The 18,148-nt window shown below is 49.5% G+C and overlaps 2 protein-coding genes across 14 annotated transcripts in view; both read right to left on the minus strand.

Annotated features, from left to right (window-relative positions):
- LOC143144991 (disks large 1 tumor suppressor protein-like) overlaps positions 1-18,148 on the minus strand; it is a 796,996-nt gene that overhangs the window by 429,169 nt on the left and 349,679 nt on the right. The gene's annotated exons all lie outside the window — the stretch shown is intronic.
- On the minus strand, positions 829-1,484 carry LOC143144534 (uncharacterized). Its single transcript, XM_076307039.1, has one exon. The coding sequence runs from the start codon at positions 1,477-1,479 to the stop codon at positions 829-831; it is 651 nt and encodes a 216-aa protein (XP_076163154.1). The 5' UTR covers positions 1,480-1,484.

Genomic DNA, 18,148 nt, shown 5'->3' on the forward strand with positions numbered 1-18,148 from the left:
GCGTAACGAACAGAAATTTTAATTAATTTTTCCAATTGCTCCGAGGGCATTGGTCCTACGGTTCGTCGTCGAACCAATCGAATTAATTATGGTCCGTTTTGTCCGTCCGAATACGAAATATTCCGAGACGAACGACGATGCACGAAACAGTATGGAAATTGTATTGTACCGTGCGAGGATAAATAGAAAATGTACAAAAGCGAGGTAAAGACCGTCGAACGTTGACCTCGATCCGATCCGATGCCAGAGATCGTTTGGTAGAGAGTGAGCAATGAAAAATCGTAGAAGAAAACGAAAAATCGAGAAAATCATAGCGACGCAAAATAGAACATCGAGGACTGTTCACGGGAAGGGGAGGATCGAAGCGAATAACAAATAGTAGACTTTTTCGGCTCTTCGATATCGATGGACAAACGTCGAGAGAGTGTCCTTTGTTTGGCAAATAAAAACAATAGCGCGCGTTAAATCCGCGACGAATTCGATTGGACGTTTCGATGTTTCGGGAACGGAATAAATTTCAAAGGTGAAACAATCAAACGTCGAAACGAAAACGTAAGTAAAGACAACGTGCAAGGTGTACTACTCGCGAAGAAATCGAAAGTGTGGAAAATTCCTTCTCGACGAATCTCGTTCAACGTATGTACATTCGATGGCATCGGTCGTTCGTGAGATACTCCGCGATATAGAGATAAAATGTACACCGCGCGCGCAAAAAAAGTGTGCTCGAATAAATAGAAAATATTGGACGGAAAAATGGAGAAGTAAAGTTTACGAGACTCGACGAAATATACGCACGGGTTTCGAACGTTACGCGCGTTATCGCTCTTATTAGTCGAACAAAGGACCGTATACCTTGCCCGATAAAAAACGATAAAATAGTCGAAAGAGTTCCTTCGTAAATTCCGTATCCACGAGCGAACGCGGCTCCTCTTTACGGGGTAGAAACGGGGGACAGAGCGAGACATACATACGCAAATGGAAGCCGATATCGAAAGGCCAGGGAATACTACCTTCTTTCGCCTGCACGAAGCCGTGAACCTCGCAGTAACTTCCGGCGGAACCAGTGGCGCCGGGCGTGTCCAACGTGAAAAGAGTGTTCGCCGAGGAGCTGACGCCATCGTCGGACGTCTGCAGCAAACTGGTGGCCTGTGACAACGCGCGTTGTTGATGGTGCGGATGATGGTGCAAGTGATGATGCTGCTGCTGCTGCTGCTGCTGCTGTTGTTGTTGCTGCTGCAGCTGTTGTTGCTGCTGTTGTTGCTGCTGCTGCTGCTGTTGTTGTTGCTGCTGTTGCTGCTGCTGAGCCGCAAGAATCTCCTCGTGGCGACATTTCGAGCACCTTCGCATCTCCGAGCGGACACGCAGCAGCCAGACCATGCCGAACAGTGCCATAGCAATCTCGAGTCCCGGTGACCTCGATGGGTGCTTCATGCTCGCTGAATCAAGGTCATCGAGGCTCCAGGAGCCAACGCGACGCATAGCACTGAGATCTCTGCGAACGATGCGTCGTTCACCCCTTCGATGACGAGCACCCCCCGATCTCTCCAACGAAATTCTCCCTAGTTCCTCGGACAAGGTCGAACGCTTCTTTTCGAACACCTCGAATTCGGTCTCGAATCACGGACACGCTGGCTCGGGTTCGAACAATTCGAGCCACCCGATTCTATGTGTTCTCTCGTCCACGTTGTTCCCTGGAACGATTTCCTCTTCGCGAACGATTTCTCTCCGTCGGTTCCCTCTCCGACCTCGAAACGCTCGAAATGTATCTCGGTTCGCGCGCGTACTCGTCCTCCTTTTTCAAAATCGAGCACCGGTGTCGTTTCCCTCCGTGTTTTCGATCTCACCGTGCACCCTCCTCCTCTTCACCGACATTATTTATCCCCGCGGTCGGCCCTTCTCCCAAAGAACCACTTTCTCGTCGAGCCGGCCGATCGTTCGCGCGAACCGTCCGTGTCCAATTTTTAACTTCCGGGACGTTTCTCCGGGAAGATTTCTCTTCTTTCTAACGGTGCCTATCTTCCATAAATTCTTGGTCGCTTCGGCTCCATTTTTCTTCGGATCGGCGAAATATCGAGGTAATTCCTAGTTCGGCTCGGTTTCAGGTCGCCGGTCGTGTCGGTCCGCGAACCGTTCCATCGATTCGATCTCTAGGTGCACGCGGCGAAGGTTACGCCGCGTGTTTGTCCGCGCGGTAGTTCCGCGTCGAATCCACCGCTCGGTTCTCGCATTTTCCATCCGAGGGGGATTCCACGTGGTCTCGAATCCCTGGTCTCGACGCGGTGCGAGCCGCGATCGTTTCTTCGTTCGCGGAACGATGGACAGCAGCGTTCAAGGACACCGGTTGTATCGTTACAGCGATAACCTCTCGATCGTCGGGGTTGGGTAACGATTCGTCGATCGATCGGTGTCCCTGTTCGAGGAGAGGAGTCGTCGAGTGGTCGTTGCGCGACTCGGTGCAGCGCGGTGCTCGCGAACCACCGGTGGTCCAACGACCAATGAAATCTCGATCGTCGTTCGGAAAGTTCGGTCCACGGTCCACGGTCCACGGGTAAACGATTACGGCTAACGAAGCCAGCCGCCCCCGGCCCTCCGGTGGGTGGACGGGTCACACACGGTCGTTCGGTAACGAGCGTAACGATTCGCTTATAAAAGTATAAAAGATTGGTCGGTCGAGGTGAGCGCGGGTGCTCGTAACACTACCGTGGAAGTTTTCAGCGAGCCGGCGGCGGCGGTGTCGGCGGTGTCGGCGATGCCGGGGATGCCGGTGGCGGGGGCCGAGGCCGAGGCCGAGGATAGGTATCGTTCGACGGTTACCGAAGTTTCCCGTCTGCCGCGGTGCCCTGGAACTTGGAACGAGCCGGACTCCGCAGCACTCGAGTTTTCCAGCCGTTTCAAGCCCTGCGTCTGTTTTCACTCGGCGATTCTCCGTGGCCCATCGAGCTGCGCGTGGCTCGCGTCTTTCCGATGCCGGCCCGCTGGAACGAGGACCCTCGCCCATTGAGACGGCACTTCCGGCCACCGGTGTATCTCACTCGACACGCATGAGTGCTGCCAGGGAGAGTCGCCGATTCCTTCGTCTCGAGGACAACCGGAACCGACACCCACCCCCGATGGATCGCCGATAACGCGCCTTTCTCCAACGTTCGCGCCCCGAGAGAGGAGCACCGGTGGTGCGATCCGACCGCCTCCGCAGCCTTGAAGACCAGTGGCCGGGAAACGGCTCGATAAGTGACCCCGAGCTCTCCTTTTAGCCGGACGCACGGCCTCGATCCGCCCGCTTTTTCGATGAATTCTATTACGCGAGGTTCCACGTCGTTGGGGGTGGTACTGCTCCTAGTGGTGGTGGTCCTCCGTGTGTCGTCCTTTTCTTTACGCCGGCCTGTAAAAGTCACCGGATGGCATCGGGCCCTGGCCGAGATCTCGAGCCGAAAGGAAACACGCTCGAGCGGAGTCGACGTTTTTCCTTTCTCCGAACAGCGACGACGACGACGACGACGACGACGAAGACGACGCCGCGAGCGGGCGGGGGAGGATTTTTCGTTCGTTCGACCGTCGACCGGGGTGTTCCGTGTCACGGTGCGGTAATCTCGAACTCGATACCGGGATTAAATCTCCGTGCAAGGGCACTCGGTTTCCCGTAAACCCCCAGTCATCGAGATCCCGAATTTATTTTATCGATACGATTAGCGACGGTAACGGGATTGTATTTTCTTTTCTTTTCTTTTCTTTTCTTTTCTTTTCTTTTTTGGTCTTTCAGGGGAATTAGACGGTTCGAATTTATCGGTCGATCGATCCTCGTTTACTTGGAAATAATCGTGTCTTAATTTTATGCCCCGGTATCGAAGAAACGGTTGTCGAGTTTTTCGTTGCACCGTTTACGTTATACCGCGATGATCGACACGACTCGCATCGAACGTTACTTTCGCAAACGGTGAATTATACCACGAACGAATATCAATACTCCAAATTTTTCGTTATCGTCCAAAGGTGACACGCGTCTCGACTATCGGGACATTCGCGATCGTTTCACCTCGTCGAAATTTCAATTTCGCGAGTACGATCTTCCGAAGGAGAATTCGCAATATTCTTATCCCCGATTTATATTCCGTCTCGTATTCCAGACACAACGCATTTCGTTTCGCTTCAACCGGATAAAAATCGAACCACTCGTATCAAAGGGTACGCGTCCTTCGCCCCGTAACTTTGAACGTTCATCGTTGCGTGCGACTCTCGATGATGCAGCGGAATATCGATTTTCGAGTAGCAACTCCGACATCGGATAGAGCGATAGTGTCAGTTCGTACGGTAATAGCCGGCAGGGTATCGAACGGAATGTCAATAATACTGTTCGCCGATTCAATTTTTGCAATGTATCTATCAGAAAACGACACTGCTACACCGTAGATATCGGCTCCGGCGTGTTTCAAAATTCGTTGTACAATCCGTCGTACCAGTCTGGATGGACCGATTTAAAACGACACGGAAAATTATGTACAATGAGCCACGAACGCTGTTACAAGGACCGTTTACGTTGGCAACGAAACATCGATACGAGGACGACTTTTGTAAATTCGATACAATTTAGATTTTTTTTTTTATTAAATTCGTAACCGTGAAATTAAATCGTCTTTGTTACTTTTTGAAAATATTTGCGATCACGATCTTGGTAAACTCGATGTAACAGTGAAATTAAATCGTCTTTGTTACTTTTTGAAAATATTTGCGATCACGATCTTGGTAAACTCGACGTAACCGTGAAATTAAATTATCTTTCTTACTTTTTGAAAATATTTGCGATCACGATCTTGGTAAACTCGACGTAACCGTGAAATTAAATTATCTTTGTTACTTTTTGAAAATATTTCCGATCACGATCTTGGTAAACTCGACGTAACCGTGAAATTAAATTATCTTTGTTACTTTTTAAAAATATTTACGATCACGATCTTGATAAACTTGATCTAACCGTAAAATTAAATGGTCTTTGTTACTTTTTGAAAATATTTGCGATCACGATCTTGGCAAACTCGACGTACCAGTGAAATTTCATTAAATTAGACTTTGTCGCTTTCCAAATTCCCGAGCACGGGAAACAATTCGAAAGATACGGAGGACTTTCGTAAACTCGATACACACGACATCGGACGTACCTTTGTACCTTTCTGAAAATGTTACCGACCGCGAGAAATAATTCAACGGCCGCCTCGTAAAACAAGACGCGCGCAGACTTTTACGACGGAGCGCAACTTCCGCTTTCCGCGATAAATAGGAACTCGCGTCGAAAGTTTCGGAACCGTTTTATCTCGACGTTATTGTCCTTCGGCGTTAAATCTGCGTTAACGGTGAAACACGGGAAAACTGAATTAGGAGGAAATTATTGCGCGTATTTTACGACCGCGGAGGAAAACGTACGCGGTTAAACGCGGAGTCTGGAATTCGAGACAGAGTTGTAACGGAATTTCACGGATCGACTTCAGCGACGAGGATTCCCGCGAGAGGAGTTGTAAATTGCGACGTGGCTCGACGAAGGGCGTAGTGGAAAACACTTGTAGGTTCTTCGAGTACCGACTGCTGGCACTCCTCGTCGCTACGAGGAACAAGATGCTCGTATCTGTCACGTACGCGTGACAATTAAAACTCGAATCCGCGGCTCGAAGGGTCGCTCGCTAACGACGTTTCTTACTACGCGTAACATTATTTACTCTTTGTTCGTTCGAGCCGAATTACCGCCGTTAACGTTTATCTATTAACCTCTGGATTCCTTTGATCGGTTCGTTAACGAACGATTTACCATCCGCGAATATCGTTCGTCTTCAATTAGCCGTTGATCACCCGTATTATCGCGATCGAGTTCATTTTTCTATTTACTTACTGGTAAAACCCTTCGTCGAACGAAAGTACGGTTAATACCTGTCGATTCGTTTCGGTCATCGATAGATTCGACGAAGGTTTAGGAAGAGAGTAAAGGATTTAACTCCCGAGCTATAAAATGTACAAGGGTGAAAATTATCACCCTTTGTTCCCTACGAAACGAACTTTCCTCGGTTTTATCGATCGGGGTCTCTCGGTTATCGCGATGCGCAAACCGTGCTCGATGGATACGAAAAACGGGTCGGCGATTTTAAAGGCGATACTCGTGAAAATAGATCAAAGACGCCCAATTAACGCAGACCCGCGAATTCGACTTTGTCGAAGCAATACGCGAACGGTCGTTTTAGCGGGCCAAGTATCGTATTCTCTCGAGCAATTATAATCGGTTACACCGCGAAACACGAGAAGATCCTTTATTCGAATCTCCGTCCCTCGTAAAGCGCGATTCGAAGAATAATAGATCTACGAACGACTTTCGTTCCCGAACCTACGAACGCGCGTTCGTTAAAATTGTACGGACGTTATCGACAACCTTTGACGAATCTTTGCGAAACGATACGCGATTCGACAACGCGTAGAAATCGATCGAATTCACTCGCGAAGTTATTCGCGACGTGGGTGAGGAATTATGGTAGAAAATCGCGAAGAATCGGAGTACGCGAATTCGCGACATCGAGAACAACCAAGATTGTCGTTTGAACCGTACCCTGTGTCCCACGAATTCGATTTTCAATCTTGTTTTAATCAGTAAGACAACTTCCGTGATCGCTAGAATTAACGATACACTCCGTTACAGCAATTTCCATTCGAAAATCGTCGTTCTGGCTAGCCTCAATGGTCGTTCCCTTCCCCGTGAATCCAACGAAAAAAAAATCTTCGATCTTTTCGACCTTTTTGCGAAAAATTTTTATCGATAATTCTCCCCCTCCGAGATCCGTTCGTAGAAACGATCGATCGATCGACAACGAAGAACGGCGCGCGTTTCGATAAAGCGATCGCTCTAAATACAACAGGGCCGCGGCGTATCCTCTTGCGAGCGTTTAATCCGTTCGCGAGCCCTTTGTCCGTCCATGGATTCCGTCAGGAGCATCCCGCGCGGATAAATAAACCGCGAACGAATGCGATAATAACTGCGCGGAAATAATGCAGCTGGCTGTACGCGTCACGGCGGTACCGTAAATCGTGGCGGTTGCGAGCGGAAAATAATGCATCGGGGTCGCGAATGGACGTTAGGGGCCTAGGAATCATCCGGCAGCCCGCCAGCGGGATTCGATTCGAACGTACCCCGCATACCCCGTCCACGCTCGTTGGGAATCGTTGCTGGAAAAACAAGCAACCCGTGTCGCGCCCGTTCGCGATAATGGCGCGTTAGAAAAATGAATTGGAAAAGCTAACGCGTCGGAATGGATCCGTGAAATAACCTCCGAATGTACACTCCTCGAATACGCGAAAGCGAGAGAACGAATCGTACGGTGCGTTGCGTAAATCTTTATTCTAGAGTACGTGCGCGTAGTGGACGCGCGAGGAAGTTACTCTGCGCGTAAGAATTTAACGACGGGACTTCTCGTAGCGAGTCGAGCGTGGTCGGGGCGTATTTATTGCAACGTTATCGTTGCTAATACGATCGCGACTAAAAGAAGTATCATCGGTAACGGTAATGGATAAATATGGACGATTGTTGATTTCTAATCTCAAGATCGTCCAAAAGTTATCCTCCGGCAAATCGTCGAACGCGTTTTCTCACCGATTTCCACCCCGCGGAATCGAAAATATACAGCGCCGTTTAAAAAGGTCGACGCGACCTCGATTTCTTTCATCGAACGAAAAAAAGAAGAAACTTTTTACGGGAATTTTCAACGTTGCGATTAACAGGAATATCGAATAATTTTTATACGCAAGACTCTTTTCATGGAATCAGCGTAAATACCCGAGCAATCGTGGCGCGGTCGTTACGATGAACGCACTGCAGATAGCAGCCGGATACGAAGTAAAATTACATCGAATACGAAGAGGATCGCGGCGCAGGATTAAACGGGAGAAATTCTTCCTTCGAGAGGATAGTTTCCGATGAATTCGATCGGTCGAAACTCGCGTAGATTCGTTCCGGGGAGGGAGGGAACGGATCGAAATTAAACGGGGCGGAGTGGGAAGGAGTTTCGCGTTTCGAACGAATGTAACCAAACGAGGGTTAATTCGATGTCGACGAGTGTAAAGTTTCGGCGCGTTCGTTGCATTTTGAAACGCGAACTTTTAAACAGAAAAGTGCACCGTACCGACAAAAAAAAGAGATCGAATGTTCGAAAGAGTGACCCGTGGAAATGGTAAAATATTAAAAGGAGGACGGGAAAGGTGCATCGACGTTGGTGATATTTTTTCAAAATATTTCTCGGTGTAGCTCGCTGCTTTGGTAATTTTGTTCGAGATTCGAGGAACTCGGGGTTACCTTAACGCCAGACGCGTTCCTAACTCGCTGGATCGTTCTCACTAGGGAAGTTACACGACGACGAGAAAATTTCTACCTCCAGACCGACAAGTTTCGAACACATCGCGGTAAGAATTAGGAACGCTCGCGAACCGTCCTCTCTCCCCCTCGCTCGTATCAGAGCGATCGTTTGAATAATTATTACGAGCGGAATCTTCGTCCCTGAATCCCCTCCATCGTCTTTCCACCTGCGTGCTCTACTTTCGCGAACTTCGACGATGAAATTAACGTTAACGCGAACGGAACGAACACGATTAAACGCGATCAGCGAGCGTACGAGCAAGCGAGCGAGCGAGCGAGGACGCGGAGCGTTGTCTCGCGCGATGGTGTACGACACGACCCCCTCCTCCCATGGGGTACGGAGTTACACGAGCGGAATTTATTTCGATTCCATACGCACACGCGACGCAAAGTATCCACGGCTTCGTCCACGATGCATGAAAATATACGATATTCCTCGTTGGTTCGTTCACTCGCTCGCTCGTTCGTGCGAGAAATTTATTCGGTACGCGTTATTTAAAAAAAAAAAAAAAAAACAGCGCGACTCAACGACACGGAATGGCGCGGTTCTCGCACCTGTCTCTCGTTCGAAAAACCAGAGAGAAAGATACATAGACAAATAGAAATATACATATGTATAGAGAAACACAGAAGAACGGAAAAACGATATTAAAATATTATCGCGGATTCGCGTCGCTTATCGTCCCGTATTCGACCCGATGGCGGAGAGCTCGCAGCCGGAAAAGTACAATAGCGAAGTAAAAAGGAAACCTTCGCGGGTTCCCGGTCGAAAGGATATCCACGTATGCTCGTCCGACGGTTCATGAAATATTCGCGTCGCGCGAAATCGAACGCGACTAATTATGCAACGACCGTGCCCGAGGGAGAGGGTGAACACGGTAACGATCACGGCTATGAATCGCGGTGTCGAAGCGGTGATTCTTTTTTTTTTTGTTTCGAAAAAGTTGTTCCGACTCGAGCGATGAAAATGTTGAACGAGCCCGGGGGAAGAGGGAGGTCGAGCATCGAGAACGATACAGGGCCGAAAACGACGCGTTACAGACGCGTGTGCGCGCACGCGACTATTTTTTCGCGACACGCGATCGCGATGACGTCGTCGGACTCGCGAAACGGACACGAATCGTTCCTGTAAAAAAAAAAAAAAAAGAAAAATAGCACCACCATCGATAGCCCCGTGTTTCGTTCCCGATTTTTATTTATCGCGTCGATCGCTGGAAATTAACGCGAATCGAAGGACAGTGCGGCGGGAAATTCGCGACGAATCCGATTCTCGAAATACAAAAACGTTTCTCGATCGGATCGGTCGAATGATCGACGGGCACCGAATTAATTTTGAGAGAACAAAGAAGTGCGAGTTATAAACGACACAACGCGGTCCATTGGAATCTATTCATCGATCTAGCTGCGAGAGATAACATACATCGGCGCGTGATTGGGGAAGGAACGAAGAAATCATCGCGGATAGATGCTCGTTCGTGTCGAGGGAAAGAATGTTACTTTTAAAATAAAGAGTACGGAATATTTCTAGTGTGTATGGTTATTTTTATTATTTCTATTCGGTCCCTTTAGATTTGTTTTGTAGCGCGTGTGTGTTCCTTCGACGCATCGAGATCGTTCCAAACCGATTCGAAACGATCGAAAAGCTTTTCTAAGGTTCGAATACAGAGAAGCGACAGTAACAAAGAATAAGCGGTGATCGGTTCTCGTGTTCTTCTATCAATAATGAATAAAGTGATGAACTGTCCCTACGGTTTCGATGGTACGAGATTGAACGCGATGCGCGATAACGAACGGCTTATCGAAACTCGACGCAATTCGATTCGAGCGGAACTCGCGAAGGAAACAACAATGGTAGATTTAAATTTCTGGAGGTCTGTTAAGGTTGACGGGTATCGAGTAACCGTCAGGGTCGATCTCCGGAGAACTCGTAGATTTTGTATCTTCGCTTACGAGCCGAACACCCGTAGCTTCTGCATGGTGTTTCGAAATAACCGGCGACTTAATATCCGCGCGCACTGCCTTGCCATTTGTTCTTATTTCGCAGCTGTCGTACGTTTTCGCGCGATTCTTCGTCGCCTTGAGAATCTTATCTTTCTCTTGGTTCGATGGCGAAACGGTGTACAACGTTACGAAGCAAACTGGCTGGAATTCGAAAGTAACGTTCGAAATATAGAAAACCGCGGTTACGGAGATCTAATCGCGTAAAAAAATATTCTTCGTGTACATTTACGAGATTGATCTTCGGTAGAAATTCGAACAAAAGTCTAACATCCTCTAGAGAAGGAAGTCGAAGCGATCGAAATTCGCGCATCGAGGAAAATCCTTGGTAAGTGAATACAATCGATCGAGATGACACGGAGTATTGGAAGGAAAACAAGGTTCGGAGATAGTCGAAGCCCTACATTACAAATCTGTCTCTATTCTAACGCAGATCCGATCGCACGCTATTCAAAGCGTTCTCGGGCGTACGACGCGAGAACGACGTTGTTCGTTGTTCGTTTCGAAATTTTCTCGCGCGTCAATTTGGTCGTCCTGTTTACGAAAATCCACGGAGTAGTCGAGGCAAAACGGGAACGTTTCCATCCGCCCCCGTTGTTCGCGTCGGCGTCTTCGAAGCCCCCATCGAGTGAACGCGCGCGCCTCTCTTCGAAGATTAACACCGTGGCCGTGTTTTCCGGGTTGCGTCTGACAATACCGTGACATAAATTTCGCAGACAGGACGTTTACCAGGTGTAGCACGCCCGACACGGATTTCCCGGCACTAAATTAGACGCAGTCGAGGATACAAGGGCAATTTGGAATTTCACCGACGAGCACACGGAAACCAGGGGGTGGCAGCGCATATTTGTGCTAGGGGCTCATAAACGGGGGCAGAAAAGTTTTAATAAACACAGTTGCGCAACTGTATCGACGCATCTCGCCCGGTACTCGGCCGTTGTGTACGTATGTGCGTGCGTGTGCGCGTGGCTCTCTCAATAATTTAAAAACTTTCAACTACACCTGAAACTCGTCCGCTCCCGAACTCTCTATTGCGACGAAAGTTTCTTCAGTTACTTCGAAGAAAACTGCCCCTTTGGAAATTATCTTCTCGACGAGGGAATCGCGCGGGAAGAAGCAACGAAAGAAATTTCGAACGAACAAATTTATTATTTAAACGAAGAACGCGAACGCGTCGAGAGAGCGCGGTTCCGAGCAGTCGCGATGTTTTCATACAAAAATAAGATTTTCCGACCGATATCTCCCGAACGCGATATTCCAGTTCCTCGTGATTCAAGATCCGCTCGAAGCATCTAGCAGTGTCCCTTGTCGCGTTTGCGACCCAAAGTCGAGCGTCTCGTTTCACCCCACTTGACCGTACAATTTCTTTTCCCTAATTTCCCTGATCTCTCGGAATACGGGTTCGTCGATTCGTTACCGTGACTTCGTTCGATGATCGTACTTCGCGCTCTATCAACTGAAACGTAAATCGTCAAGGTGATGGAAAATTACACGAGTTCCACCGTATTTCCTCGACGGAACGAGAAACGCTACACATTTCCCTCTGTAGTTACAGAAAAAAGAGGAACAGTAACCATTCCGCGAGCTTGCGTCTGTAAGTTGTACGCACAAATTCGACGCAGACGATGTTTCGAGCGAACGATCGGCGCGACGATTCGTTGTAAAAGGCGAGCAAACACGAGATACGGTATTAATGGTCCGGGACGCGGGCGGTCACCGAGGGGCGCGCTTTCTAATTGAAATTCAGCGAAAGAAAAAAAGATCGGAAGGCAGGAAGCAGTCGGCGAGCTTCGATTTTCCATTGGAACATCGACAGCCGTTACGGGCCCGCTATCGGTTTAATTGGTTTTCTGTACGATCACCGATCGTCGAATTAATTGGTCCGGTTCGCGAGGCGGAATTAGCGCAGGTAAATCCCCGTCGAATAACCGCAAATGAATATCGATAGATTTGTTTACCGGATTTCCACGCCGACGAGCCCCGTGCCCGTTAATAGGGAAAGTATCGCGGCTCTACGGGGGGGCTATCGTGGCCGCGCAGACGATGCACCGCAATTTCGCTCACCCGTCCCGGCATTGTTTTTCCACGTGGGTGCGGTGGCCTCGGGATCGCGCGCTCGAGGTCCTCTTTGACGTTTCACCGCCCACGCGGAACACGCGCCGCGCATTATCCGTCAACGAGACCGATAAATTCGTCGCGCAAACGTTTCGTACGCCCGAGTTTCGAATATTTCACGGTTATATCTGTCCGTGAATTCCACCGATCGCGTAATCGGTCGTGCACGTGGTGCGTCGATCGTTCGAAGAACCGCCCTCGGGGGAACCAGTCGAGAAACTTTTCGAACGTTCGAATTTTTGTATATAAATTCAACGCCCGGATACGCGTCGATACAGTAACGGGAAAAAATACCAGCGTAGGAAAATTCTACGCAGGAACATTCCGATGTGAACAATTTCCAGCTTACAATGCTTTCGGAGTACGAAAATTCCAGCGTACGAGAACGTATCCTCTTGGAACGCTAACCGAAAATTATACGTTGCTTCTACATTAGACTCTTCCTCTCGAGTTCCAAATTGTCCTCGTACATCGATCGTTCGAGCGATCGACGAATCGGTGTCGTAAGGTTCCCTTGCGCGGTTACTGTGTCCTCGAAACATCGAATTCGGTCCACCTGCCGCTCGCGGAACACTCGTAACACGAACGGGAAGGACAACTCTCTACACGCGGGACGTATTCGGTTCCTGGACACCACCCTGGTCGTACCGTGGATCCGATCGAATCGTTCTTCGAGTTTCCATGGAATTCCCGCGCCGAGGAAAAGATTCCTTCGTTCGTAGCGCGCGTATTCGTGACACACGGGCTTCGCGAATCGAAAGGAAATCTCGGCGATGCAAAGAGCGGGTTCGTTTCGAGGCTCGAGGTTCGTGGATTTGTCACGGAGCGGAGGAGCGTAGAGAGCCAAGGTAAGCGACGACAAAGACGACTCCTCGTGGATTTCGCGGAATCGGGTTTCGAGCGACGGAAGATCTTTCGTTTCGCGGGTATCGTTGCACGCTCGGAAGTTTCGCGAGCTCGAATTCGAACAAAGGAAGGTTGATACGCGGCCGGACCTCTCCTCGGACCTACGAACGAAACTCGGAGCAAAGTGGATCATAGAGCCGTGTGCTTTTGAACTCTCGACCGATCCGCGCGAACGTATACGGGTAGCATCGTCCGGATTCTATCGCGATTATGCGCACCGCGGTAACGAACGAGAAACAATTCCCTTTGCCGTTTACCGACCCGTTACTAACACCGTAACGAAATACACCGACTATCCCTCCGTAGAAGGGGCGCAGAGTTCGTTTCGTTCGCGCGAGACGATATCGATGCGATCGTTGCTCCGAGCTCGATCTCCTCGCGACTCTGGATCGATAACGGATACATTGGTCGATCGAGAACGAATCTTTACGGGATAAAATAAATCCTGTTTCGTGTACGAACGAAAAAGAACCCGAGTGAGATCGCTCCTCGTGCTTTTGTCTCGTCGAAGGGTAGAGATTTAATATTCCTCGCTCGTAATTATCCTCTAGAGGAGTGTCGACTTTCGAAAGAAACTCGTGCTAAGCGCGAACGAGATTTTTGTCCCGCGTTCGACGAGGACCGTCGAAATGTGGTCGGAACGATTTCGAGCACGCTCCAAGAAGCTGTATCGCCGTTATTCGAGCCGTTATCGATAATATTCATCTCCGTGAACGTTATCGAATAAACAGTTTAATTACACGGAAAAGTATCCTCGCGTACGAAACTCGCGCGAAACGAGCGAGAAGAGCGACTCGAAAGTCGGCCCTCTAGTTTTCTTCGAAAATAAAAATCGATCCTTTCCGCGTTCAAGAGGCGAGTCTTGCGCGTTCGTTGACGGGAGTTAAATTATTATTTACCGAAATACGGGAAACCTCGTACGAACCGCCGCGGCGCATTTCGTACCGCACAATGCCCACCGTTACGTTTCCGCGCGCCGTTCGTTATTTTATTTAATTATTCGAGTAAAATTTTCACGTTTCGAGCTTCGAAACGAAACAATCTCCGTGGGTGGGGGGGTGTTCGAAACGTTTCGCGTAATTACACGACGCGCCGCGCGGAAACAGCGCGCTTACCGAGCCGAAAATTTCCCAAATAAAGTTCCGATGCTCCGAATACGCTCCGAAAGCCGGAGAGGTGAGCGAAGTTCCCGCCGAAAAAGTTGAGCGAAGTTCGCCGGAGGAATGGCCGGGAACGTAAAAGGAATCTGCGAATACAAAATGGTTTCCGGGCGGCGAACGAAAGTTAACTCGGAACGGGGAGACCGTGTAAACCGATTTTTCTCCTACTCGGCGTTGCTTCGTACCACGACGAAGAAAAGAACGAAGTAATCCGGGCGAATTTCCGCCATTCGTTTCTGCTTTTCCGTGCTTCCGCGCACGGTCGGAAGAATCTCAACGCGATCCCGGATAGGGAGAGAAAGAAACCGACGAGCGCGCCGCCGAAAAAGAAACGTTCCGTCGCTCTCCTTCTCCCTCGTGTGCCCCTTTCTTTTATTTTCGACAAGGAAATCAATTTTCTTCGACGAAAAGTTTCCCCCCGATCGCGCCCTCGTAAACTTCCACGATCCTGGCGGACCCTGGTCGTTGTAAAATTTCGCTTCGAGTCGCTTAGCCGCTTCCTCGCGGGGGAAGTTCATTTAATTATTCGAAAAGTTGGCGAATACCGGGCCGGTAAAGGCGGTCTAACTTTTACCACGGCCACCTGAGAGGCTCGTATTCCGCGAATTAAAAGTAAAAGCACTCCCGACGAGCGGTAAGACGGCCGGTTTCCTGGTTGCTCCGTGTCCTCGAAACGTGCAATCTAATCGTTTCCCTTGGAAATCACCGGCACGGAACGCGCGTACCCTTTCACGGCTAATTCCTGTAACCGTTTCGCGTCACGCGAACTCTTTCCAAGAGGAAACAGGGACCGGCGAGTCTCTCGTTCGCTCCGCGTTCAAAATTCCTTTTGCGTCCCTTCGCCGCGGAACGGGTCGTTCTTTATTTCTTCGCGTTCGTTGTTCGCAAAAATTGGAGAAAAAAATGTTCAAAAGCGCCTCGAAGATCCGCTGGAAATGAAAAGGAAACTTTTTCGCGTTTCGAAGGTATCGCGAACGGTATCCGCGTTGATTACCGTTCGCGTTCAACTTACATCGGAAAACACGTTAGATTTCGAAAAGGGAAGGGAATGTTCGAAAATCGTTCGTAAACTTGGAAAACGATCCGTCGTAAAGGGAAGTTGGAGCGCGGGAGACGGCGGCCGATAATTTTCCAGCTAATGCGCGTTATAGCTTCGGTGAATGGCGCCGGTCAGCTATTCAGGATATCCCCCTCCTCGTGGAAAACGAGGTACACGGGCAGTTTCTTCTCCCTTTTCCCCCACCCGGGCCGTGCTCCTTCTTTTACCAGTTTTTTCATTTTCGAAGCCCTTTTTTCCACCCGCCCCCGTTCCCCGGCCTTTATGTTCAATCCTCTCGAGGAAAAAAAAGCTCGCTACCTTTCCGGCTCTGGTGGACTTTTAAGCCTCCGCGAGCCTGGCCAGGGAGAGAGAGAGAGAAAGAGAGAGAGAGAGAGAGAGAGAGAGAGAGAGAGAGAGAGAGAACCATGGTCGTTTCTGGCTGATAGCCGGGTACGGATGGAACGTAATAAAAGTACGACTCGGCGGCGGGCCGCTGGATGCAGCTGCACGGCGAAAAGAAATTCCTTCCGGTCGTTTTAATTCGCGTAAGCGGGCTCCACGGTTTTCCCGAACCACCACCACCACCATCGTCGTTCTCCGTACCGTGTCACCCGTTCCCTGGGCGTCGACTGGATTCTCCGTCGGTTCCCTTCCTTTTTATCCGAGCGACGTTTCGCGCTTCGGAAAACGTGACGCGCGAGAGACTCTCGCGATTATACAACGAGTTCGTTCGCAGCCGTCTCCGGTCTTCGAGACTCTCGCCTCGGTCGTCGTCCGGGCGTTATTATCGCGAGTGCCCGGCCGCCTTCGCGCGGTTGTTTCGAAGAGGACGGGAGGGTCGTCGGGGAAGAGGAAGAAAGTAAGAGAGAAAGAGAGAGAGAGAGAAAGAGAGAGAGAAGCTGACACGAATTTCACCGAGAAGCGACAAAGCGCCCGGACGTTCGTTATTTCGTTCGCGACTGCGAAGTTTAATTAACAAACTGGGCCAGACTGCGACATCGCGTCGGTGCGCAAGACGTTCCGCCGACCGGCCGGAGTCAAAGGGACGCTCGAAAGGACGAAACCGGTGCGGTGCGGTGCGGTGCGGTGCGGTGCGGTGCGGTGGGGCGCGGCGAGCCAACTGGTTTCCGGTTTGTCGAGGAGAAATATTTGCCGTCGGGTTCTTTTTGTCTCTCATCCGCTCGGTGACCCTTCGCGTCCAGACGTTTTACTTTTATTCCCTCGAGTTCGATGTTTGCACAGGGGGAAATTTGACTTTACCCTTCCGGAGCTCGGTTCAAGGTTGCATCGATTTTCGTCCCGTTTCCTCGGGATACACTTTTTCGTTTCGGAGCGCAGCGACGCGTTTCGCGAGAACGGAATTTATCTGCGAGCAAAGTTCACCGTCGATAAACGCACTGTTTATTATTCTGCGAGAACTTCCACGACGATGTACCGCCAAGGTGTTCCGGAAAATAGTTGGGCGTGTTGTTGGTCGATACCGGCACGACTTTATTTATCTCGTGGCTTTCGTCGCGTCTCGGTGCACTTTCGTGGCTCCCGTTGAAATCGCTGAACAATTTGCGAGTATTCTTTACACTTCGTTGCGCTACCTCCTGCGTGAAATAAAATTTCTCGCAATACTTGCTCCTTCGTATATTCGTATTTATGTTTCCATCGTTTCTCGGCGGACCGTCGTCGATTCGCACCGAGAGGAACCAATAACACGGTCGAAGGCTACGAGACAAACAAAGACGCGTTTATCGTTCATCTAGACGTACGCGAAATTATTTCGTCGGACGACTCGGTGTTCGTACTTTCGTTTTATTTTTCTTCTCGAGCGTACGGAACAACGAGGCACGATATTCGTCGAAAGACAACGATCGACGAGTCACGATCGCGAGAAACGTTCGCATCGAACGGAGAATACGTACCGGAGTCGATTTACCGTACGAATCTCGAATTTCCGGAATCGACTACTAAACCGAAAGTTCGATTACTCCCGAGGCTAACCTACCGAACGATCGACGACCGGATTCTCGAGTCCCGAAGTTATCGACGTTCGATTGCCAGCTGACAAAATTAAACGTCCAACTTCGGTAATCGAAACATCGCGGACCGCAACCTTCGCGCGGAAAAAGTATCTCGAACCTGTACCAGACGGACGAAACTTCGATTTCTTCCGAGTTCTTCGTACGCGTACCTCGAGAATCGTCGAAACAAACTTCTTCCGCGCGCTTTGAAAATTCCCGACTTTACCGAGCATTCGGTCCTCGAATCGAGGCAAATTCGAAACAGTACGCAACGAACCGTCGTTTCGTCGGTTCCCGTTTAACCCTTAACGCACAGCCCTCCAAGGACCTCGACACGTTCTTTCCGATGTTATTTTACAGCCGTTGGAAATACGTGGCTTATTAATCTTTCCGTGTGCTTTAATACCAATCTCGATCGATAAGAACAAAAAAGGAAGAAATCGACTAAAATGATTTTTTCGATAAAGTTAAAAACTTACGATCTACGCGATCTTTGTATATCGTATTCGATCAGTTTCTTTCTTTTTAATCGAATCGTATCGGT

Source organism: Ptiloglossa arizonensis, chromosome 3 (genome assembly GCF_051014685.1).
Source record: "Ptiloglossa arizonensis isolate GNS036 chromosome 3, iyPtiAriz1_principal, whole genome shotgun sequence".
Classification (NCBI taxonomy): domain Eukaryota; kingdom Metazoa; phylum Arthropoda; class Insecta; order Hymenoptera; family Colletidae; genus Ptiloglossa; species Ptiloglossa arizonensis.

Coding starts and splice junctions, on each gene's coding strand:
- LOC143144534 (XM_076307039.1), bottom strand. CDS start 1,479: ATGCGTCGCGTTGGCTCCTGGAGCCTCGATGACCTTGATTCAGCGAGC.